This window comes from Penicillium oxalicum, chromosome I (assembly GCF_001723175.1).
Source record: "Penicillium oxalicum strain HP7-1 chromosome I, whole genome shotgun sequence".
Taxonomy (NCBI): domain Eukaryota; kingdom Fungi; phylum Ascomycota; class Eurotiomycetes; order Eurotiales; family Aspergillaceae; genus Penicillium; species Penicillium oxalicum.
Window position 1 is genome coordinate 4092171 of NC_064650.1, and position 22242 is coordinate 4114412.

At 54.1% G+C, this 22242-nt stretch overlaps 9 protein-coding genes across 9 annotated transcripts; 5 read left to right on the forward strand and 4 right to left on the reverse strand.

Annotated features, from left to right (window-relative positions):
* Positions 1-2688: 2688 nt before the first annotated feature.
* On the forward strand, positions 2689-4190 carry POX_a01333 (Calcium/calmodulin-dependent protein kinase cmkA; the record flags this gene model as incomplete). Its single annotated transcript, XM_050110261.1, has 4 exons — positions 2689-3027; positions 3107-3302; positions 3393-3521; positions 3724-4190. 4 exons carry the CDS (start codon positions 2689-2691, stop codon positions 4188-4190), a joined length of 1131 nt encoding a protein of 376 aa, XP_049974029.1.
* An 883-nt stretch (positions 4191-5073) lies between these two features.
* POX_a01334 (uncharacterized protein) lies at positions 5074-6834 on the reverse strand (the record flags this gene model as incomplete). The annotated part of the gene is made up of 4 exons (XM_050110262.1): positions 5074-5377; positions 5461-6569; positions 6674-6733; positions 6796-6834. The coding sequence occupies 4 exons, from the start codon at positions 6832-6834 to the stop codon at positions 5074-5076; spliced, it is 1512 nt and encodes a 503-aa protein (XP_049974030.1).
* Positions 6835-7365: 531 nt separating this feature from the next.
* Positions 7366-8518, forward strand: POX_a01335 (uncharacterized protein; the record flags this gene model as incomplete). The annotated part of the gene is made up of 4 exons (XM_050110263.1): positions 7366-7419; positions 7531-7572; positions 7712-8173; positions 8399-8518. The coding sequence occupies 4 exons, from the start codon at positions 7366-7368 to the stop codon at positions 8516-8518; spliced, it is 678 nt and encodes a 225-aa protein (XP_049974031.1).
* Positions 8519-8995: 477 nt separating this feature from the next.
* Positions 8996-11052, reverse strand: POX_a01336 (Methylmalonate-semialdehyde dehydrogenase; the record flags this gene model as incomplete). The annotated part of the gene is made up of 3 exons (XM_050110264.1): positions 8996-9412; positions 9594-10231; positions 10338-11052. The coding sequence occupies 3 exons, from the start codon at positions 11050-11052 to the stop codon at positions 8996-8998; spliced, it is 1770 nt and encodes a 589-aa protein (XP_049974032.1).
* Positions 11053-12424: 1372 nt separating this feature from the next.
* On the reverse strand, positions 12425-14421 carry POX_a01337 (Calnexin; the record flags this gene model as incomplete). Its single annotated transcript, XM_050110265.1, has 4 exons — positions 12425-12919; positions 13045-13698; positions 13807-14220; positions 14299-14421. The coding sequence occupies 4 exons, from the start codon at positions 14419-14421 to the stop codon at positions 12425-12427; spliced, it is 1686 nt and encodes a 561-aa protein (XP_049974033.1).
* A 1178-nt stretch (positions 14422-15599) lies between these two features.
* POX_a01338 (Methylthioribulose-1-phosphate dehydratase) lies at positions 15600-16502 on the forward strand (the record flags this gene model as incomplete). The annotated part of the gene is made up of 3 exons (XM_050110266.1): positions 15600-15749; positions 15822-16297; positions 16391-16502. The coding sequence occupies 3 exons, from the start codon at positions 15600-15602 to the stop codon at positions 16500-16502; spliced, it is 738 nt and encodes a 245-aa protein (XP_049974034.1).
* A 580-nt stretch (positions 16503-17082) lies between these two features.
* Positions 17083-19182, forward strand: POX_a01339 (uncharacterized protein; the record flags this gene model as incomplete). The annotated part of the gene is made up of 6 exons (XM_050110267.1): positions 17083-17116; positions 17170-17229; positions 17307-17797; positions 17882-18262; positions 18340-18942; positions 19009-19182. 6 exons carry the CDS (start codon positions 17083-17085, stop codon positions 19180-19182), a joined length of 1743 nt encoding a protein of 580 aa, XP_049974035.1.
* Positions 19183-20156: 974 nt separating this feature from the next.
* Positions 20157-20714, reverse strand: POX_a01340 (uncharacterized protein; the record flags this gene model as incomplete). Its single annotated transcript, XM_050110268.1, has 1 exon — positions 20157-20714. One exon carries the CDS (start codon positions 20712-20714, stop codon positions 20157-20159), a length of 558 nt encoding a protein of 185 aa, XP_049974036.1.
* A 491-nt stretch (positions 20715-21205) lies between these two features.
* On the forward strand, positions 21206-22205 carry POX_a01341 (uncharacterized protein; the record flags this gene model as incomplete). The annotated part of the gene is made up of 2 exons (XM_050110269.1): positions 21206-21251; positions 21313-22205. The coding sequence occupies 2 exons, from the start codon at positions 21206-21208 to the stop codon at positions 22203-22205; spliced, it is 939 nt and encodes a 312-aa protein (XP_049974037.1).
* Positions 22206-22242: the final 37 nt, after the last annotated feature.

Consider the following 22242-nt stretch of genomic DNA (forward strand, 5'->3'; position numbering starts at 1 on the left):
ATGAAGCAACCATGTTCCATGACAAATGGTTCAAATTGATGGAACATCATCAATGGAGACTTTGGGTTCCTCCAGAAGCTATGGGTGAGAACAGGACCTACGTGGGCTTGTGATGCTGCTGCGCATGGGATGTGAAGAGCCCGAAACTTTTTGATACAGTGGGAGCTACAGGCAGTGTCGATGTATTTCCAAGGTCCTGTGACGTGCCAGGCGCAAATCCTCCGATCACCTTCTACTGCATACGTACCTAGATATGGATATGCACTCGGTCAGAAACATGACAATCCATGCCTCTGCATAGCTTTTGTATCCAGTGCACCTGGCTCCTCCGCCTGGCCATTGCTCGAGCGACTCTGACCAATACGTCCAGACCAGGAAAAAAGGGCGTACTCATGCAGCCGAGGTATGACTACATCTTCAAGCCAGCATCTTGATTTAAACGGAGAGACTGCACGAGGCAGCGATCTCATTCAGGTCTTCACCCCTGAATGGCTTATTTCCCACCTCCATCGTAGTCCCCCTTGAGCTTTTTCCACCTGCAAGGACTAGTAGTCCAGTACTTGGCGGTTGGTGTACCCGTTGTCCAAACAACAAATAGCGCCTCATGCTGGAATCGCTGAGCCTGCGATGTGGCTGTGTGGAAGTGGAGAACAGCAGATGACTGGATTATTGCTGCCTGACGTTGCAGCCGCACGGTTGCGCCCAAAATAGTCGAGTGGATCCACCACTGGGTCCGTCCATTTTCCCCTTGGGTTTCATCGCTTAAGCTTGAACTCTGAACGATGTGCACGATGTAGTGTGTTTCTCTCTAGCGGTGAAGCTGGAACAAAGAGGTTTTTTTTTTGGGACGATAATGATGAGGTATCAAGTCGATGAGTTTCGAGGGCGGAGGGATTTGGCAGTCATTTAGGTATGGATGTTAGTTTGCAATTAGCGCTGTATACGACCGGAATGGGAAACTCGTGGTTGATCTCATCGTAACGGGGAGTGGCTTCTCCACGATGATGTGTGGCGGTGCAGATGGCCCGTTGGGAGGAGGAGCAGATGCAGGGCTGCATGTTGGAACGGTGGAAACAGTCTGGCCCAGGACAAGGCATGCATATGCACAAGCTAGACTTGCAGGCAGGCTCACTTTCCACTGCTCGTATACGCCCTTGAGACTAAGTGAGCTGAGTGGACTGGTTATCGTTGTGTGTGGTCGGGGCTCCATCTATGACGAGGGCAACACGCGGTGGCGGTGGTCTTTAAACCTTGGTATTGAGGTGTGAGTATCGACTACTTGGTCCTTCAGCAATAGGGATGTTTAGTGGTAGAGCCTGTCGAAGGCACAGTGTCATGCTTGACAACACCAACGATTCCTTGGTGTCATATCCTATTAGATGGAGGCACTACCTACGACCTCATTCTACTAACAGTCGTAAACAGCTTCGGCGTAGAGCAGCATGTCCTGACTTGATCTCAAATCTTCTAGACAATGCCTTGAATCAACTGCACATCCCCTTCCTGAATTGGGCCTGGATCCCACCATTCTCATGTGATAAATTGTAGATGCTAATGCTCCATGCCAATCTCCCACCCTTGATGATCCTGATACCTTCCATCGGAACGGTTTCTTCTTCTCTCCACTCTCGTGCCGAGCCCCCGGCCGTCTTCCGTGACCAGTTGTCGAGTGTGGTCCATGAACCCAACCTGAAAAAGGAAAACAGCTCCATATAAAACCATATGATTGGCCAAGTGCAAAAGATGAAACTCCTTCGAGGCCGTTCCACTTTGAGAGTCCAGACTGAAGCGGCGGAGGTCGAGTCGAGTGGCCCGTGATTTGGAGAAACACCTGACATGCCCGTCAAGCTCAGCTCGAATGAATCCAACCCCTGGGACTGGAAAGCTCCATAATTTTTTTTTCTCTTTTTCTTCTGTCATTAGCCTTTCTCATCATTGATTCTCAGGCCTTCTTCTTGAACATAATTATCAAACCTCTCCTCATTTCTCATCCAACTTCTCCTTCCTGTTCTTTTTTTTCGATCTGACTTGGTGTACTTATCTCTCCGCTGCGGGGTCCAGACAGCCCACCTATCGCCCATCTCCATCGCTGACAGCCTGAAACCTCTCTGCCTATCATCCAACTCCATCGCAGACTAAAAAGAAATCCCACCCCCCCCCCCCTCCCAATCCTTTTGGTCATCCGCTGCCCTTTTTTCCCCTCCCATCATGAGTTGTGAGTGTCTCCTGTCGTCGCGCGAGCGATCAGTCCTAGCTATCTTTCCGGGGTCCAGACACCACTGCCCCTCTCGCCTGCGCATCTGTTCTCTTCTCGCATTCCCTCACCTTCCTTCCCTCCCTCTCCCTTCTCCCGGTCATGCAATCTTTCCATTCGTCAGAAGTGTTGGCGCATGGCAAACCGATTTGCTCAGTCCTTTCAGTCCAATGCTGGCGGTTCTCGTGTGTGCACCGCTGCTGGCGGTGGCATAATTGCTTTGCGGACGTCATAGCGGCACTGTCTTTCTGCTACCATCATGGTCAGCTCTTTGTCTTTCCTCCTCCTCCTCTTCTTACTCTCCTCCTTGGAGCTGGCCGTGGTCTCCCTGCGATTTCTGTCTATTACCTCGGCTTCCTGCAGCATGACATTACCCACGTGCGGGTCTGTGGCATGTGCTCCAGATACTAACCCACCGGTCTACAGTCGCAACCATGTTCAACAGGCTGTCTGGCCAGCCAGAAAGCTATGAGAAAAAGTCAGTTTCCTCCCCTGATGGCTTTGCGTTCAGCGATTGCACAGAAACAATGATTGACATGATTTCCCCCGCTTCCTCTTCTCCAGGGCCCTCTACAAGTTCGGCCGAACCCTTGGGCCGGCACCTACGGAATCGTTCGCGAGGCAGAGACTGGGATGGCAAAAAGGTGGCAATCAAGATCATCTTGAAGAAAAATGTGCGCGGAAACGAGGGCATGGTCTACGATGAATTGGAGATGCTGCAAAAACTCAAACACCCTCACATTGTTTCCTTTGTCGATTGGTTCGAGTCCAAGGTGAGCCCACCCCGTCGGCACCGTACTTTTCAACTCCGGCAGCGCACGGGTGTTTGCACATTTCTAAACAGCTCCACAGGACAAATTCTACATTGTCACTCAGCTGGCCACAGGCGGAGAGCTGTTTGACCGCATCTGCGAGTATGGCAAGTTTACAGAGAAGGATGCCTCACAGACCATTCGCCAGGTGCTTGATGCTGTCAACTACCTTCACAAACGCAACATTGTCCCCGAGGTGAGTCCCAGTCCACCCGTGCTGTTGGCCCCATCTGTCTGTGCGGGGAGGAGGAGGAGGAGGAGGAGGAGGAGGAGGAAAGGCCAGGCTGGTAAAGATGATCTTGTCTAACTGACTCCGTGGTGACCAGACTTGAAGCCCGAGAATCTGTTGTATCTCACGCGTGACCCCGACTCGGAGCTCGTCCTGGCAGATTTCGGTATCGCCAAGATGCTGGAGAATCCCGCCGAAGTCCTCACCAGCATGGCCGGATCCTTTGGTTATGCTGCCCGGAAGTGATGCTCAAGCAGGGCCACGGAAAAGCGGTGGACATGTGGTCCTTGGGCGTCATCACATACACGTTGCTCTGTGGTTACTCACCTTTCCGTTCCGAGAACCTGTCCGACTTGATTGAAGAGTGCTGTGCCGGTCGCATCATCTTCCATGAGCGGTACTGGAAGGACGTCTCGCAAGATGCCAAGGACTTATTCTCACCCTGCTGCAATCGGATCCCCAAAAGCGTGTGACCTCGGAGGAAGCGTTGAAGCACCAATGGCTGACCGGAGAATCCGCCGGTGACCGCGACCCGCTGCCCGAGATCCGTGCCTACATCGCCCGGGCTCGTCTGCGCCGCGGAATTGAGATTGTCAAGTTGGCCAACCGCATTGAAGCCCTCAAGATGCACGAAGAGGAAGACCAGGAGGACATTCCCAGTCCCATGGACATGGCGGCGAAGAATGCCGAGCCGGCGGAAGCCAGCGAGGCCAACGAGGCCAACGCCGAGGGTGTCTCTCCTTCCCCCACCACCAAGAAGCGCAGTCTCAGCAAGATCGCCAAGGGAGCTATCTTCCGAGAGGTGGTCTTGGCCAAAGTTCGTGATGCCAAGGAGAATGAGGAGCGGGAGAAAATGGAACGAGAGGCCCGGGAGAAGACTTCACATCATTCGTGAAGCTGCTCGGACGGCTTGTGTGCTCCAGAGAGACTTTATTCTTTGGTTTGGGTTTGACCGATGACAGGCCCAGCTGGTTTTGATCAGCTGTCAGTATGGCTAATTTCGTGACCTTTTACCCCCCTTCCTTTCTTTCTATCTCTCCTCTTCCGCTATTCTTGTCCTAATGCTCCGTGTTTGCATTGGGCCACTACCCGTGCGGGTTTTGAAAAATACCCAGCGTTTCCCCTTCAATTGTCAATGTGTGGTTCTTTTGGCCAATCTTTTTTTTTGCTTTTCTTCACTCTTATACTTTTCGTTTGGGCTTGTTCCGTTTTCTCCGAGGTTGCACCTTTTCTTATCTATACCTCTTTCATGTTACTCGGAATTTGTACAGCACACACTCTCTCTCTCTTTCCCCCCACACAGAGAGCCACAATTGATCCGGACAACGAAGTTTCCAAGTGTCGAGCATGGTTACATGTTGATGTCGTTGAATTTTACTCGATGATCTGATCTGTTTCCAGGATGAGTCCCGGTCAATTTGGAGAGATCGAGTCGAGTTGAGTCGAGTAGACGAGAATGCGGTAGTACTTCCTTTTCCATGATACTTCCAGGACCTAGAACATTGGACCTCTGGTCTCGCGAGAACCTTGCCCACTCATGAGTGGTTACTATGGTAGCCCATGGTATCCCATTCACTAAGAACTTCTCTTGTTCCGAGGAATCTTGGATCAATTTGCACATGTACCCTTGAATCAATAAATTCAATTGTCATTTTTTCATATCTGGAATCAATGCACCAGGCAATGTTCTCAATTTGGAAGGAGATTCGGGGGTTGGAGAAGGGGAAGGGGGGTATTCTGCATCTTCGATCTTTCCACCCAGAATGTCAAATTTCAAATCATCTCAAGAGCACTCTGTGTGTTCGATGGTCTCCTCCTTCAGCCTCAGAATCCTCCGGGGGACCCTCGAGACGCGCCATGCGAGCCTCAAGGTCCCGCACCCACGGCTCAACCGTCTCCACATTGGAACGTAGCGCTCCCTCGCCCTGCTTCATTCTCTCTTCAACGGCCACGAGGCCCTCCCGCCACTGCTCAATCTCCGTGGCCATCTCCGCCTGGCGCTTCTCCAGCTCATTGAGCGATTCAGCGGCGTGGGCTGCGCCAGCGTGACAGGCCCGAAGAGAGCGGAGACGCTCCAGGACACTAGGGAGTAACGGATGAAGTGACTGAATGGTCGGCAGTGTGGTATAGAGAGCGTGAATCTTGGCCAGCTGGTCATCATCGACGGCGCTGGATGCGTCGGCCGTCGTGGGGGCGCAGCATCCCCATCCGCGCCGGAACTCAGGCGCGCCGCCTGAGCCGCCTTGGCCGCATCGGCAGCACGCTTGCGAGAAGAGGCCAGGGCGTCGGCGTCGGCGGTCAGTTTGCGAATTCGTGTTGACAGCGCTTCCAGATTGGGCGTTGTTGACGCCATGATGGCCGCGTTGGAATTGGAGCCGCCCGATGCGGGATGATGTGAGCCCACCAAAAGACTCGTCAGTGTTGAGAGGCGGGTGGCCATCTGTTCTAGTGTTGGCAAGACGGGCTGCAATGTGGGCTCACTAAAGCCATCTCCGACGAAGGGGTTGGATGAGCTCGAGATGCCCATGGATGTTTCGAGAAGGGCCAGACGCCCTTCAAAGGCGGCTGCATGAGAAAGCAGTCCTCCTGCGGTGGCGGCGTCCGACAAAGATGATTGTGATAGTGGCGCGGCCGCAGTGGTAGTCTGTGACGAGACGGGTGTCACGGCCGATGCCGCCGTTTCGCCCGTCGACGAGGATCCTTGTTTTGGTGTTTGCGCGCCGGGAAGACTTGTGCCGAGTTTTTGAGTTAAGAAATTGGCCGCCGAGTAGTGTGATCCAGACCGGTTGACACGCGATGAGGCATGTAAGTTATCCAAGGCCCGACTCAGTTCAGCAACTCCGTCACCCAATGATGCCGCTTCACCTGGCTCCTCGCCATCCGCCGCGTGATGGTGGGCAGTCTGGCCTGCATCAAGCGAGGTCGAAGTACCATCATGGCCCGAACCAGCCCTGTTTTCCATTTGTAATTTCAAATCCTCCACTTCCCGCCGCAGACGGGCCAGCCGTCGCTCGAGCGATTCGTCTTCGCTGTCGCTCAAATCCCCGACATCTTCAGTTCCGTCCTCTCGTCTCCGTCGCCTCCTTTGGCTCTTCTCTCGAGTGCGATACGCCTGACGCTTGGTGGAGATACTGTCGGAGAAATTGGCGCCACGGGCATCAACCGCTGCTCCCATGAAATGCAGACGCGCCTGGTCGGCATTGACCCCTTCACGATCAATATCGGAGTTGTACGCGGTGTCGTCATGATCAGAGTCTGTGCGAATCGTTGTTGCCTTTTAATCCACGAAAAAAAAGAACCGCGCAAGTCAATTGGTTAGCATGAAGATCCATGTTCGCCGTGCCCGAGCGTTGCTGAACAGGGAAATTTGCGACTAACGGGAATTGTTGAGGCTTCGTCAGTTAGATCAGGGGTCTCGTAGATGTCGGGTGATGGGTCCTGTGACAGGAAAAGTTAGCCAAGAAAGGTTCCTCGACTCCTCTGCGATCGTGCCCACTGACCAGGTCGGGTAGACCAGCGTATTTTTTGTTGAAAGCCATGGCGCAACGTTGGCGAGAGGGGGCAAGGAGAGAAAATCAGACACCCGGTGCAGCTGTCAACATCCCGAACTCCTCATTCTGGGCGGGAGCTATACCCAGCCATCCAATCAGCCAATCAGCCAATCACCGCATGACCCACTTCAACACGGAGCGCGGGAGAACCTTCTCCGCCTCAGGCACCCGTGGCTCGGAACCACTAGACTCGATTAGGAAAGCATCTCATGGGACAACCGCCAAGACCCGCCAACTAGATCGTCGATTTCCACTTTGGGCGGTCCCTGGGTCAGCGTGCACGTGTCAGCCTCGGAAGCCGGAAACACATGCGACGAGAGATGACCTCGACAACTCGAGAACAGGACGTGAGGATATTTATATAACACAAGGCCACGCTGTTCCTTCAATTCTCCCCGCTGAACTTCTTTGAGACCATCAAATCCATACAGTGCCCGTCTTCCCTTCATCTTATCTTTTCATCGTCCCCCCACTTTACCTCTCTCCCCGCATCTCTTTCTTTATCTCAACAACATCAAGATGGCTGCCCCTGCGACGACCACCATTAAGTGCCTCAATGGATCATGGGTGATGGTATGAACCCTACCTCTACCGAGACCAGCTTGTGTCAGCAAGGCAAAAGGTCCTTGGGAGGACAAGTGCCACCATCTAAACGAATTCCACTGACCCTACCCGTGTAAACAGGACAGAAGCCTGTCCGACCCTACCGACCCTATTTTGTCCCTGGTAAGAACACATCAAGAAAAAAAAAGCCGCCCTATCCCCATTCCACTTTTCTCCTTCTTGCACACCACTCGCAGGACCTGCAAGAGATGTAATTCCATGATTAAACGACTAACCCATTGCCTCCCCCTTCCCCTCACAGCAAGGAATGGGCTGGATGATGCGCAAAGTTCTCGGCATGGCCACCGTGACTCTATCTGTGAAAGAGTACACGGATGAGAGTAACCCACAAGCCTACCACATCGACATCGACCAGACCGTCACCGGCGGCATTCAAGGGACCAGGGAGGAACGTGTACTGGATTGGCAAGAGCGCGAGCACGTCGACACCATCTTCGGCAAGTTGCGGGGCAAGTCTCGCTTCCTGCGTGGTTCCAAGACCGACGATGGCAAGGTTCGCCCCGCCGTGGACTTCCAGACTCAGGTGGGCGACGCCGAGAGCGACGCGCGAGTTCAGCGATTCTTGCGTGGTGAGGTCCTTCTGGACGGCTCTGCGGCCGAGGGCTTCGTCGTGGACGATGAGGGGGCCGAGTTTGGTGAGGGGGAGGGCTTGTGGATGCAGAGCTTCGTTGTGAATGAGGAGAGTGGCTGGACTGCTGAACAGGTAAGAATGAGGTTTTTCTTTTCTTTTTCACATTTGCCTTCTTGGGAGTTTTTTCCCCTCCTTATTAATTATCATCATGATGATGATTATCTTTATATCATCCCCGCTTCAACCCCGGATGATTGCTCTCAATCTATGTTTTTATTTTTTCCCCCGATTCCCGTTTTCCTCTCACATGTTTTGGCATGTGACAATGCGGATGCGCTAATTCTCCACTCTGTGCAGATCTGGGGCTTCGAGGTGATCAACGGAGAACGCCGCTACACCCGTCGCGTGGCCGTCGTCAAGGGTAAAAAAGTCGAGATGGCTCGACTGGTCTATGAGTACAAGGGATCCAACGCTTGAATCAACGCGACTTTGGACTTGTCAAGACGACTTTGTATGGGAATCGAACCAGTGGGGGAACGGGAACGGGAACGAGTTCCATTGGCGTAGTACTTACTACGTATAGGTACATACTAGCAGGTACCTAATGGTATACTACACATATCCATATGCGTCAGTTTCCAGGTCCACTAGGTACCTCGTATAGGTTGTCCCCATGTGTCGACGCGGCACGTGTCCTCTCTGATCAGTCTCCAGACAAAGTACTCGATATATTCACACTTTTCAAAAACAAATCCCCTGTCTCAGTAGCCCATCTTTCAAACCTACCAGGTACGACCTTTCTATTTTCGGCAATCTTACTATGTAAATTGTGATTCTAAAAAAAAAATAAATGAAGCACGCTTAATTTGGTTCTCAAAATGTCTCCCATAGAGTATCATTTTCTTTTGATAAGAGAAAAACAAGGATTAAAAATCAGAGAAATGATCCTCCCTTTTAAGAATGAGTAGGCATCACCACGCTAGCCTTGGTACTGATCGCATCCTCCGACTTCCAGAAACTGGTCACCGTCTTCTGCTGGGTATAGAACTGGAGACCAGGCTTGCCGTAGAAGGTGTTGGCACCGCCACCGGCGATACTCTTCTTGTTACCCGTGAAAGAGAACATGGGCAGTGGCACAGGAATGGGGACGTTGATACCCAGCTGGCCCGCTTCGATGTCCTTTTGGAATCGCGAAGCGGTGGAGCCTGAGCGGGTGAAGATGGCGGCGCCGTTGCCGTACTCGTTGGCATTGATCAGGTTGATGGCGTCATCCAGGGTGTCCACGTTGAGACAGACGAGGACGGGTCCGAAGATTTCCTCCTTGTAGCATCTCATGTTGGGGGTGACGTTGGTGATGATGGTGGGGCCAACCTGGAGAAAATGGGCGACGGGTCAGTATGGGGGTATTTTTGCAACAACGTGGTCATCAGCCAGGGAGCTCCACTCTCCATCCAGGAACCTTTTTCAGAGGGAGTAAACCTGGGGAAGCAGCAGAGAGAAAGAGAGAGAAAGATGAGGTGAGGAAGAGGGGGGTTTGGGGGAAGAATCTTACAAAGTTGCCGTTGGGGTACTTCTCCGGCTTGCAGTTTCGGCCATCAAGGAGGATGGTCGCACCCTCGGCCTCGGCACTGTCGATGAGGTCCACGATGCGCTTCTTGCTCTCGGGGCTGATGACGGGGCCGAGATCGGCACCCTCCTCAAAGCCACCATTAACATTGAGCACCTTGGCACGCTCAGCGATCTCGGGGAGCCATTCCTTGGTCTCTCCGACCATGACTGCCGTGCTCAGGGCCATGCAACGCTGACCGGCAGCGCCAAAGGCAGCACCAACGATGGCGTTGAGTGCGTGGTTCTTGTTGCAGTCGGGCAGGACCGCCGCGTGGTTCTTCGCCCCCAGGTTGGCCTGGACACGCTTGCCGTTGGCGGAGCCGCGGGTGTAGATATACTCGCCCGCACGGTTGCTACCGACGAAGCTGATCGCCTTGATGGCCGGCTCATCCAGGATAAAGTCGACCGTGCGGGCGGCACCGTGAACAATGTTGATGACACCGGGGGGGAATCCAGCCTCGCGAGCCAGCTCAGCAAGGATCATGGCCGCACCGGGGTCCCGCTCCGAGGGCTTCATGACCAAACAATTACCGGTCACGGTCGCGATAGGAATACACCAAAGCGGGATCATAGCGGGGAAGTCTTATCATCAAGTTAGTGGGTCTGAGGGTCGGAAGTGGAGAGAACGGTGGGATACGCGATACGCCGATAACCCCGGGAGACGCCTCAACGAGCGAGATCAACTTACTGAATGGACAGATCGCGGCCACCACACCGAGGGGCTCGCGGTAGCTTCGAGTCTCCATATCCTTGGCCACCTCGAGCACTTCGCCGGTCATCTGGGTGGTGATGCCACAGGCCGTCTCGGCAACCTGCAACCCACGAAGGACATCACCACGGGCATCGGCGAAGGTCTTGCCCTGCTCCAGGGTAATAGACGCCGCCAATCGATCCCAATTCTCGCGGATCAAATTGGTAAATTTGAACATGATCTGTTGCCGCGCCATAATGCTCGTTGCGCGCCAGGCGGGGAACGCCTTCTCGGCCGACCGAACAGCCGCCTTGAGCTCCTCATCCGTGCTTTGGGGCACGCGCGTGACGAGATTGTTGGTGGCGGGGTCGTGAAGGTCAATCCAAGTGGTGGCCTGAGAGGTCACGAATTCATTGTCGATGAAGTTGGCGGTGTCGATAGGCTTGGTGATTGGGGAGTGGTCGGTCGGGTACTCCGTGGCCGTACTCGCAGCCGAGGTCGTGGCTTGGGTGAACTGTTTGGCCGTGGCGTGCAGTCGACGAGCAGCAGACATGGCGCCGGGAGTTGAGGTCTGTTGGTGACACGATGGACGGGAGACAGAGGAAGATGTGATGCTGAGGGAGCGAGCGCGGCCGACTCTGGGGATAAACGGTGTGCGGGGGGCGGAGCGGAGAGCGGGGATGGTCCTGGACAGAGACCGACGGGCAGCCATGTTGAGGGGGAGAGACGAGGGGAGACGGAATAGAGAGGAGAGTCAGTTCCAAGGAAGGGGAGGAGGAGAAGCGATTGGGTGAAGAAGAGGTGGAAGGAGGGGGGATGCACGCCGCAGGATGCAGTCGGGTTCAAGAATGCGGTATTACGTGGCGAGAAAGAGGTGGTCTCGAGAGGAGAACATGAACAACGAATTTAATAGTTTGGAGGCACGTACGGTTTTGGAGCACGGGTGGTTACCCCAGGCCCGAGGTCAACCGCACTTCCGAACCTCCACCCGCGGAGGGAGCTGACCGTCTCGGAGACCGCCTTGAAGACCGGTGCCTTTCCCCAGACTCGTCCGGGGAGACCGGGACGTCCGTCTGACGCGTATCGTACGGGTCTGTTGTTACCAGGTACTACCGTACAGGCCTCCTTCCCTCCAATAGACCATCTCCTCTGATGACAGAGGTCCAGAACTCTGCCGGCAGAATGACATGCTGAGGGCAGATAAGCATCTCGTCGGCGATGGACACCAATCACAGTGCTTGGAGATACACTCTCATCGCCGAGACTGCCCGCCCTCTGACGGACGATTACACTGGAGGGGATGGGTAGGGCGTGGCAGGCTCAGGTGCTGCGGAAACCGATGTAGATCCCTTCAACTCGGCTCATGCACCAGCATGCCCGACAGGGCGACCCCAGCGAAACCCTCAAGTCATATGGTAAGGGTGATTGACACCAATGGCTCACGGTCCCTGAAAGAATCAAAATCATTCTCGTTGGAAAGATCGGTCCATCAAAGTATTTAAGCGACCCGGAATGTAGCTTCGATGCCCACCTACGGAGGAGCACCTCCGGCGGAGTCCGACCATATACGAGCCCCCGGTCAGTTCATGCGTTTGGTGACTGCTCCGAACGACCGACCCGAGGGCCCTGAGAGAGGCCCAGAGAAATCCTCCATATAACATAAAACCAGGGCCATTCGCACCAGTCATCCTCGCCTGGGTGCTGACAAGCATTTCGTATGCCGCGAACTAGTCCACTGAAAGGCCCGGCCGGGGCTATTCACCCCCGTGGCGCCTACACAGCCTGATGAGAAGAGAACAGAAAAGCAACAGTTGACCAAGTCTTGAATTTTGCGGCCGTCGTCTCACTACACCGGCAAGACACAAGCTAGAAGAAATAGAACTACAAGTGCTCAATCGCACACATGATATGACCCAGGGGGAATAAGACGGGAAGAGGCGGAGAAAACGAACAACACAAAAGTATATAAGAAAAAAAAGAAGAAGAGCAACAACGCGTGGAACCCGCTCGGTCATGACAAGGAGTTTCCAGAGTTCATGCTTTCTGGTTTTGGCGCTGATGGAGGGCAAAGGTCGTCTCGTGATTTACTCCGCAGAGGAGCGGGTGGTGCGCTTGGTGGCACCGCCCTTGCCGGTGTCGGCAGAGGAGCTGGTGGCCTCGTTCTTCTTCTCCTTACCACCGGCCGCAGGCGCCTTGCCCTTCTTGGGGGCCGGAGCTGGGGTGCTGGAGCCGATCGCGCCAAAGATGATCAGGATGGAGGTGAAGAGAAGGGCAGCAAGTCCGCCAGCAACCTCGGGGACGGTCTTGGCCGCGTTGATGGGATCCTCCTTGGCCAGGCCGATGAAGTGGTCGACTTTCTGGCGGACAAAGGTCACGGGGTCCTCCTTGAAGCTCACAGTGGGACCTTCGGGGGCAGCGTCCTCGGGCTTGGGCTTGCTGGCCTCCTCCTCGGCCTCCTCAATGGGGAACTTGACGTCGAAGGTCTCCTTGCGGAGTTGCTCAGCTTCCTCCACGGAGTGACCAATGTAAATGTTGTCGAAGAGAATATCGTTCTGCATGGTCCAAATCTCAAACCCGATCTGTTGTGAATCATTAGCATACGGACGACGGAGAGCCTGCCAGCAGCAGAGCGACGAGCACGAGCACGAGCACGAGCACGAGGGGAATGGGGACACAGAGAAGGAATGGAAAGTGGAATACGTACAGCACCCATGGGCTCCAGGTTGGAGGGAGTCTTGTCTTCAAAGTAGGCAGGGTTGGGGATCTTGCGAGGCGCCCAGGGGCCCTTGTAGGCGGGGTTGTCGATCATGGGGGCGGACCACTTGCCCTTGTAGGCGGGGTTCTTGATCAAGGGAGGAGTCCAGACACCGCAGCCAGAGACTTCGGAACACTTGGGGTTGGGAACGGTGGGCGCGAGCCAGTCACCGTCCTCCTCATCATCCCAGTCCTCGGGCTTCTCGGCCTCGGGGTCGGGAATGCTAGTGGGCTCGTCCTCCAGCCAGTCGGCAGGCTTCTCGGCATCCTCATCGGGGATCTCGTAGGGAGCATCCTCATCCCAATCCTCGGGCTTGGTAGCCTCGGGATCTGGGATCTGAGCCTCGTCGACCCAGGTGGCAGGCTTCTTGTCCTTGGGGTCGTCAATCTCCTTCTCGGGGTTGACGGGAGGAGTGAAATCCTCCAGGAGGCTACCGGCCTTGACGGACTCGCCGTTGACAAGAATCTCGAAAGTCTGATCGGGCTTGACGATCAAAGTGTAGAGGGAGGTCACCTTGGAGGTGCGAGCGACGGGGGGAGTCTTGAGGTGCTTCTCTTCGTACTCGCCGGTCTTGGGGTTCTTGTGACGGAAGATGAAGTGAACCTAGACAGTGAAAGATCAAGTAATCAGTACGACTCTGGACGATGTGCGCATTTGGAACTCATGGAACGATTCCGGAAAAAAAGGAAAGGAGAAAAAAAAGAGGCTTACCTTGTTGGTAGCACCGCACTTGTCGGGACCGAACATGATCACGTAGGGAGTGGCATTGGAGAATTCCTCCTGGTGAAGCTTCTTGTTTTCCTGAAGAAGCTTGAGGTAGGCACCACCGCACACCAATGAGTTTTGCGGCTTAACCTCGTACTGGACCACCAGAGTCTTGCCCTTGTTCTCGATCTTCTTGGGGAACTTGGCCGAAATGGCGTGATGGGCGGCAACGTTCTTGACCACCAAGCCCTTGTCACCCTCGATTCCCTTGAAGACGGTGGGCTCCTCGACCGCCCACTCGCCTACAAAGGCCCAGTCCTCGTCAGACTTGGGGTCGTCCTTCTTGGCGTGCGAGGGCTTCCACCGGGACTCCCAGTCATCGGTGAACTGCTCCAGGAAGGGGGCCTTGAGGGTGGTGGGCTAGAAATACTCAATGGTCGTTAGAACGGCTGCATTCAGTGTCAATTGCAGAGAGGACGTAGTACTGGTTCAACGTACCGTGAATGTGGGCTTCTCGATCGCGGTGGTGGAATCGGGCTTGACTTCAACCTCCTCGGCATGAGCGTAGCCCATGAGGGTGGCCGAGGTGGCCAGAGCCGTGACGGCGGTATTGAAACGCATGATGAAACTGTCAAGGATGGGAAAGGGCGGAAAGGTCGCGCACAGCACACCAATGGAGGAAGACGGGGAGGAGTAGGTGCAGAACCAAGAACTGCGGGCAGGAAGGCTAGTAAGACGACCTGATAGGGAAAAGAGAGAGGAACCTCAGGCGGAGGTTATATACAACAATGCGGCCTGCTACTGGCGAAGGTCCAGGTGGCCTCTTCATGGTAGCTACCCAATCGGGATTAGCGTATCCGTGGGTACCGTGACCCTCCTTCGATCCCCTTCGATGAGGCTGCACAAGTCAAAGGACGAGACCACTTGGGCGTCAAGATACATGCCATTGACTGTGTAGGTGCTCAAATGTCCCAGTCTAGATCAAATACGATACAGAGTACAGTCGCAATGCTTACCAACGTCCGTAGTTTTCCTCAATAGGCTTGTGTGGTCATGATCTTTGGCAAGGAAAATTTCCACACATGGCGGGATCTTTCTGTAGGATTCGTCGGCAATGTTACACCATCAGTTACAACGACAGACATTGCCGACGGGTACAGCATCAATGATGTGCTAATTGATTAAATTGATTACTTCACCTCGGCATAATTCATTGATCACAGCAAGTGTCTCTTACCGTGGTAGAAGTAATGGGAAGATCTGATCAAAAACACCCGTTGTCCAGAGTTTAGTGTGTCGGCTCGAGTAAAAGGCATGTCTGCGTCACCAGTCAAAGTCTTTTGGTCTGGCTGTCCACCACTTTATGAGGGTTGATCTGCACTTCAGAGGCACCGAAGTATTGGACTCTCGATGGGCTGACTGGTGGACTGGTGGAGCTGCTGATTGTTCCCCGCCCAAAGTCCACGAGATGGGACGATAAGAGATAAAGAGATAACCACCGATAAGAAAGAATGAAGCCGGTGGATCCTCTCTGGACGGCGGACGACGGTCACAAACTGTGTCTCTGGTCGAGTCGTATTTAGTCACGGAATCGCAGTCTCGCTACCACCGCCAAATTTCCCGGACACTTGTTTGTACGTATCTCGATATGGCATGGCAGCTTGATGCCCCATGGAACCCACTCTCTTCTCCGTTTCCTTTCATTAGCCTCCCCCCGATGCAAGACCCGTCACGATGCCACTGCAGTATTTGCGCCGCTCCCCGCTGACTGAAAATACTCCACAGTCACACAGCCCACCATGGCTTCCGCGCAAGACCAGGCTGTTGCGCCTGCGAACAACAACGATTACCTTGTGCAGTCGGACGACCCAGAGCACCCGGCAAACCTGATCCCGGAATTGTGCCGCAAGTTCTACAACTGGGGATGGGTGACGGGCACGGGCGGTGGTGTAAGTCCCTGGTGATCGATCGCCCATGGCGGGGCGGCGCGAAGAAGACAGAAGATGTTGATGGACAAGCAGACCTCAATTCGCCACGGTGATCATATCTTCATTGCGCCTTCCGGGGTCCAGAAGGAGCTCATGAAGTCGGAGAACATCTTCGTCCTCCAATGGCCCACCAAAAAGTACCCCGCAGAGGAGCGCAACTATATCCGTCGTCCGCTGAAACTGAACCCGTCCGCCTGCACTCCGCTCTTCCTGACGGCGTTTGAACATGGTGCTGGCTGCTGTATTCACACCCACTCGCAATGGGCCGTCCTGGTGACCCTGCTGGTGGAGCGCGAGAAGGGTCCCGATGCCTGCTTCGAGATCAGCACCATTGAGCAGATCAAGGGCATCCCCCGTGGTAAGGGGAAGGGTATGCTGGGATACCACGACACCCTCCGCATTCCCATTATCGAGAACACGGCATTCGAGGAGGATCTGACCAGTGGTCTGGAGGCGGCTATGAACAAGTACCCGGACACCTACGCCGTCCTTGTTCGCCGACATGGAATGTAAGCATGATCCCCGGCGCTGTCGCTCATATGATCTCGGGGGAGGGGGAATAAGAGACACAGAGTAAGATGATGCTAACCTCATCTTCACAGCTATGTCTGGGGTGACAATGTCGCCAAGGCGAAGACTCAGTGCGAAAGTCTCGACTATCTCTTCCAGCTGGCCGTCGAGATGCACAAGTTGGGCCTTCCATGGGTCAAGTAGGTCCGCCTCTATTCTCATGTCCAAAAAAAACGCCCATGAAAGATATATTGATACTGTTGCCGAGCGGAGCTTGTCATCCAAGCATTGTAGAGGTGGAAAGCGAATGAAGAGATTCAAAAGACGAAAAATTGGTGACGTAGATGGAAGTATGAGAATGAAAGCAACAAATAAGCCACAGCTCCCTTTACTACGTTTACTCTTTCGTAGGAACTATATTAACTCTTCAACGCTGTCATTCCAGTTTCACACATATTTACACACAGGATGAGTGGTCTAGAGAAGCATCATCGACGATGTATGTCATTTGAGAGAGAATGCCTGCAGCTTCGGTTTGGCGAAGAGGTCCTGGCCAGCTCAGGGCAGGTACCTCGAGCCGGGCGGGATCCCGTGAGTGACTAAGAGCGCGGCGCTGGAGATCATCATCCTTCCTCCACTCCGCCTTCGTCAGTGCTCCATCTGCCAGCTTCATTCAGAACCCTCGACCTCGAAGAGAAGGTCACACTGAGCCTGCACAAATTCACCTGGCTGTCAGCACTTCGATACTGATTCCTGCCGTTGTCTCTGCATTTTGGTACTAACAATGGATCTCGACGCTGGAGATTCCCCGTGGGGCGGTAGGCAGTCACGACACCACAGCTCAATGGGTCGCGCGCTGATGACAGTACAGATGAGCCATCACGCTCGACAAATAGCCCACCACCATCCAAGCAGGAAAGCCAGGATCAATGTGAGTCGACTGTCCCCAAATTGACGTTGAATTGCCTCAACCCCTCACTAACCGCTGCGGCCACTCACTCCCTGCAGCCCCCGCGCAGCCCGCACCATCCTCGGCCGGGAGCGCGGAAGTCCGCACACCTGGAAGGCGCCCACAGCGAGGAACGCGGAAGATTAGCGCACAGGCAACGCGATTGGAAGCCGTCGACGACACTGTTGACCCTTTGGGTCCTCTGGGTGAATCGACCCCCGATCTCACAACTCCGGTGACCGAGGCGGCCCCCGCGCCGCCGCAGAAGGAGTCGCTCGCCATCCGGGGCCCCCAGTCATCTTCTGCGTTTTCTCAAATCCCCGGTGCGACTGGCCTCGCCGACTCGGTGGATCTTGAAGAAGATGGATCCGGGTTCCGAAGACCTCCCCCTGTGCAGCCCCCGGCGGACGTCGAGGGACCGAAGCGACAGACTCAGCCAAGCATGAGCATTGAGCAGGCTGCGAAACCCTCATTCGATATCACTGTGGGAGATCCTCATAAAGTCGGCGACCTCACAAGTAGTCACATTGTTTATCAAGTCCGCACAAAGGTACAGAAGTCTCACAAACACCAGCGGAGATGAGGGATGAACATTGGCAAGAATGGCCCAGGCTAACAGTGTTCACGGCATTAGACGACTTCCAAAGCCTACCGCCAACCTGAATTCGCTGTGAGCCGTCGCTACCGAGACTTCTTATGGCTGTACAATTCCTTGCACAACAACAACCCCGGTGTCGTCGTTGCGCCGCCTCCTGAGAAACAAGCCGTTGGCCGCTTTGACACAAACTTCGTCGAGTCTCGGAGAGCAGCGCTTGAGCGCATGTTGAACAAGATTGCCGCGCATCCGATCCTCCAACATGATGGTGATCTGAAGATTTTCCTCGAGAGTGAGGCTTTCAATGTGGATATCAAGAACAAGGAGAATCGCGAGCCCGACCTCGGTCAAAGTAAAGGAATGTTTAGTGGATTTGGCATCTCAGTGGGTGGAGGCGGCAAGTTTGTCGAGCATGACGATGTAAGTCAAGCCTGTTCAGCGAGCGCCCGATGTCTCTGGTGTCCCGGTTATTTTGCTGACGTTTCCATCTTGCGCAGTGGTTCCATGACCGGAAAGTGTATTTGGACGCATTAGAAAGTCAGCTCAAAGCTCTTCTGAAGTCTATGGACACGGTTGTTGCGCAGCGAAAGGGTCTTTCTGAGGCCGCGGGGGATTTCTCAAGCTCGCTGCACGCATTGGCGGCAGTGGAGCTTTCTCCTGCGCTGGCGTCGCCTCTTGACGGGCTGTCTGAGCTTCAATTCCGCATCAAAGAACTCTACGAGCGCCAGGCCCAGCAGGATGTCCTAACGCTCGGTATCACAATTGATGAGTACATCAGATTAATAGGCAGTGTCAAGACTGCTTTCACTCAACGGCAAAAGGCCTTCCATACCTGGCATGCTGCGGAGTCAGACCTCCAGAAGCGCAAGAACACCCAGGAGAAACTACTTCGCCAGGGCAAGTCTCAGCAAGATCGGCTGAATCAAGCCAATGCCGATGTTGCGGATGCGGAACGTAAGGTGCATCAGACACGACTCTTGTTTGAGGATATGGGCCGCTTGATGCGAAACGAGCTTCAGCGATTCGAGAAGGAGAAGGTGGAGGATTTCAAATCCGGCGTGGAAACGTTCTTGGAGAGCGCCGTGGAGGCGCAAAAGGAGGTAAGATGTCGTCCACAAAATGCTGACCACCTGCAAACATATCACTGACTGTAAATGATTGTCTAGTTGATTGAGCTCTGGGAAACGTTCCTGCTGCGGCTTGATGCCGGAGAGGATGGTCTGCCTTACTATGTGCCGCAGTCCGATGCCGGTCAATCTGAAGAGGCCCCTGCGAACGAGCCCACGCCATCAGCATCTGAGTCGGCGGTGCCCACTGATGGCGCGAGCGAGACGGAGTGATTCCAAATCTGTTTTGTTTCTCAGCCGTCACTATACCATCTCGCCCCCTGTTCAGCGAAAAGCTTGTTAATCGGATGGGGAACTGCTTGTTTTGTAATCACGGAGCGATCTCCCTCTTTCACTCCCTCTCCTTGTATTTCCTTTACTTTTTTTTTTGGATAAACCTCATGAATCCCCTGGCTTCGGTAGCTCCTTCAGCCTGTCACGCAGGACTCTTGATTTCTCTGATCCGTGCTCTAGATTGACCGAGAACATTCCACAGGTGGACAATCCAGGGATTTCGAGGTGAATAGGGATCTGGCCTTTGCAGAGGTACGTCGTAGTATTTACTCTTCCCGAATTGCAGCCTTGAGCGAGTGACAATCATGTTTATAAGTAATTTCTCGCCCGACGGTGTGCACTATTTTGCTCAATTAGGGCCGGACCTGTCGAATCACACTTGCATTGGTGGCTTTTCTTTTCTTTTTCTTTTTTCGTGTGTGTCTGGTACAGTTGATCCTGGATATGAAGGTTTCTAGCGGTACCTATTGTCAAACCTAGTTATAGCCACTATATCTCTAATCAATCTGTTTGTAGTACCAGCTCATATGATCACTGTGCTGAAATCTAGATCATTGCATGAATCATACTCCCGGTTTTTGCTGTCATGGTAGAGAGGTACCTGTTCCAATTTTTTTTGGTGACTTCAAAACTTGATAAAATTTCTGGATAAAGCCGACGATAGACGCGGCATATAGGTATGTGACAGTTCAAAATCCACACAAGTATCGTACAATATCGATCAAAACATGCCAGGTTGCGCAGAGTGGGAGGGGGGGGGGGGGAAAGAGTTCAAATTCAAGCAGGCCAGGAAACCATCTGGATGCCCCAATCATGTAAACAATTCCGAACATCTCACAACAGAGACCTTCCCCCACCCCCTACAGTGTATGTACACAGACATACATCCCGCAACCATGACCCCTATTGCTCCTCTATTTCTTCTTCTTTCCTGAAACCTGAGTCTCCTCTTGACCGAAAGAGCTGATCAGATCCAACAGGTTATCCTCCTCCTCCTGGTCTGCCTTGGCCTGAGCCTCTGCGGCCTCCTTCTCCGCCTGCTTCGCGGCAGCATCCTTGGTCGCATCCCCAGTTGACGCGGACGCGGTCTCGGGGGCCGGGGCATTGGCGTCCCAGCTACGACCGAAACGCGCGCGGAAAGCAGCCAATCGTCCGGCCTCGTCTTCCTCCACATTCATCAGTTTGCTGCTGGAGGGGTTCCACAGCAGGGAGTTACGGGTATCGCGAGTGGCCCGGTAGACGGGGGCCGGGGACGTTGTGCGGTGGGTGAAGGCGCTGCCATCAGAGAGAGTGACCAGCTGGGTGAAGGTGTATGGCCGCTTGGGGCGGCGGAGGAGCGTGGCGTGACGGCATTGGGAACAGATGAAGGTTGTAGGCTTGATTGCGGAGGAAGGTCGTTGAGTCGGGAGGAAGCTGAAGGTTGAGCTGGATATCGTGGTCGCGGAGCGACGAAGAGAGGTGTGCATCGACATTGTGTTGACAGAGGGTGGAAGGAAGAGAGAGGGAGAGAGACGGAGGGAGCCACCGGCAGGATTGCGGCGTCGCTGTTTGAATTGGAGGAGTCGTGGGACAATCCGATGCAACAGGTACAGATGACTTAGAGAGTCGGGACCACGGTCGTCGAGTTGGTGGAAATTGGTGGAGTTGAAGCTGTTGGCAACCCAAACTGCTCACCCGACGGAGAGAGAGAGAAACTTTTGGCATTTCGGTCGCTGGCCGATTATCGCGGGTTATGTAAGCAGTCGGCGGATCTCCAGTTTTGGACGGGCCTCGTCCCGAAATTGAAATCGAACTCAAAGATCGGGACGGCCAACTGTGTTGGTTTTCAAAGAGACCTTTGCAAAAAAAAAAAGTCGCTCCACGCCCAGGGATCACCGTGAAGTGGGACAGTGAGGACCTCTCACGAAAGAAGCGTTGAAGAGCGAGAGATATTCGTGAGCGTCGGTCTGTCGGGACTGGCAGCATGAAGCTGTCTCTGCCGCGAGCTGCGGCTCGGCCAGGCCTCGGAGGTGAGTTTCTCGATCAACAATGCTGCGAGAACGGAATCACCCAATTGACAATGTCTATGAGGGCGCAATTTTCAAGTCTGGGTCGGTGCCACATCTTTGCGGACAGTCTCTCCAATTCCATCGAGCCGGTTCCCTGCGACGGGCTACCAACACCGCTCACTAAGACCGATCAGCCATGCGACAGCGTCCACCCCATTCAAACCAACAACTCGCGATGCCAACGACGAATACACATACACCTCCAGCCCAAATGACAGCCAACTCGCCTCAACCCAGTCTACACGGACGCAGATACCTCCCACCACCTCAATCTCTGAAAAAGTCCGCCTTCTCATGCGCCAGGTTCCTTATCCCGTAGCCATCATCACCGCCACCGATCCCACCGGTCCCGCCAACACCACCTCCTTCCGCGGAATGACCGTCTCTTCCTTCAACACCGTGACGCTCCATCCCGAACCCGTCATCTCCTTCAACGTCCGTCGTCCTTCAGAAACACTCAATGCGTTGGCAGAGTCCGGCCGATTCCTCGTGCACTTACTTTCTTCCAGTCCCGCCACCGCAACCCTCGCCAGAGACTTTTCCAAAGGAAACACCACTCTCGCATCAATACTGAATGGCCACGGAGACTTTGAATTCTCCTTATTCAACACCAGTGGCGACGGACACACGCACCGGCACTCAAAGCAGCCGCTGCCCTTGTTGAGGCGGCGCTTGTCAGACGCAAGCCGTCCATCATTGGATTTTCCCTTTGTGTTCGAGTGCAAGCTCCATCGGGAAATGATCGATGTGCATGATCATTCAATTGTGTTGGGCACGGTGGTGCGAACGATACAGGCTGATGATGCGATGCTGATCCAACAAGGTGCCGCGAAGGCGGAACATGATCCTTCGTCCGAGCATCTGTGTCTGACTTATGCTAATACAAAATTCTGGAACATGGGTCGCGAGATCTAGTCTCTTCTCAAGCGATTCTACCTGGGCTTCTTTGGGT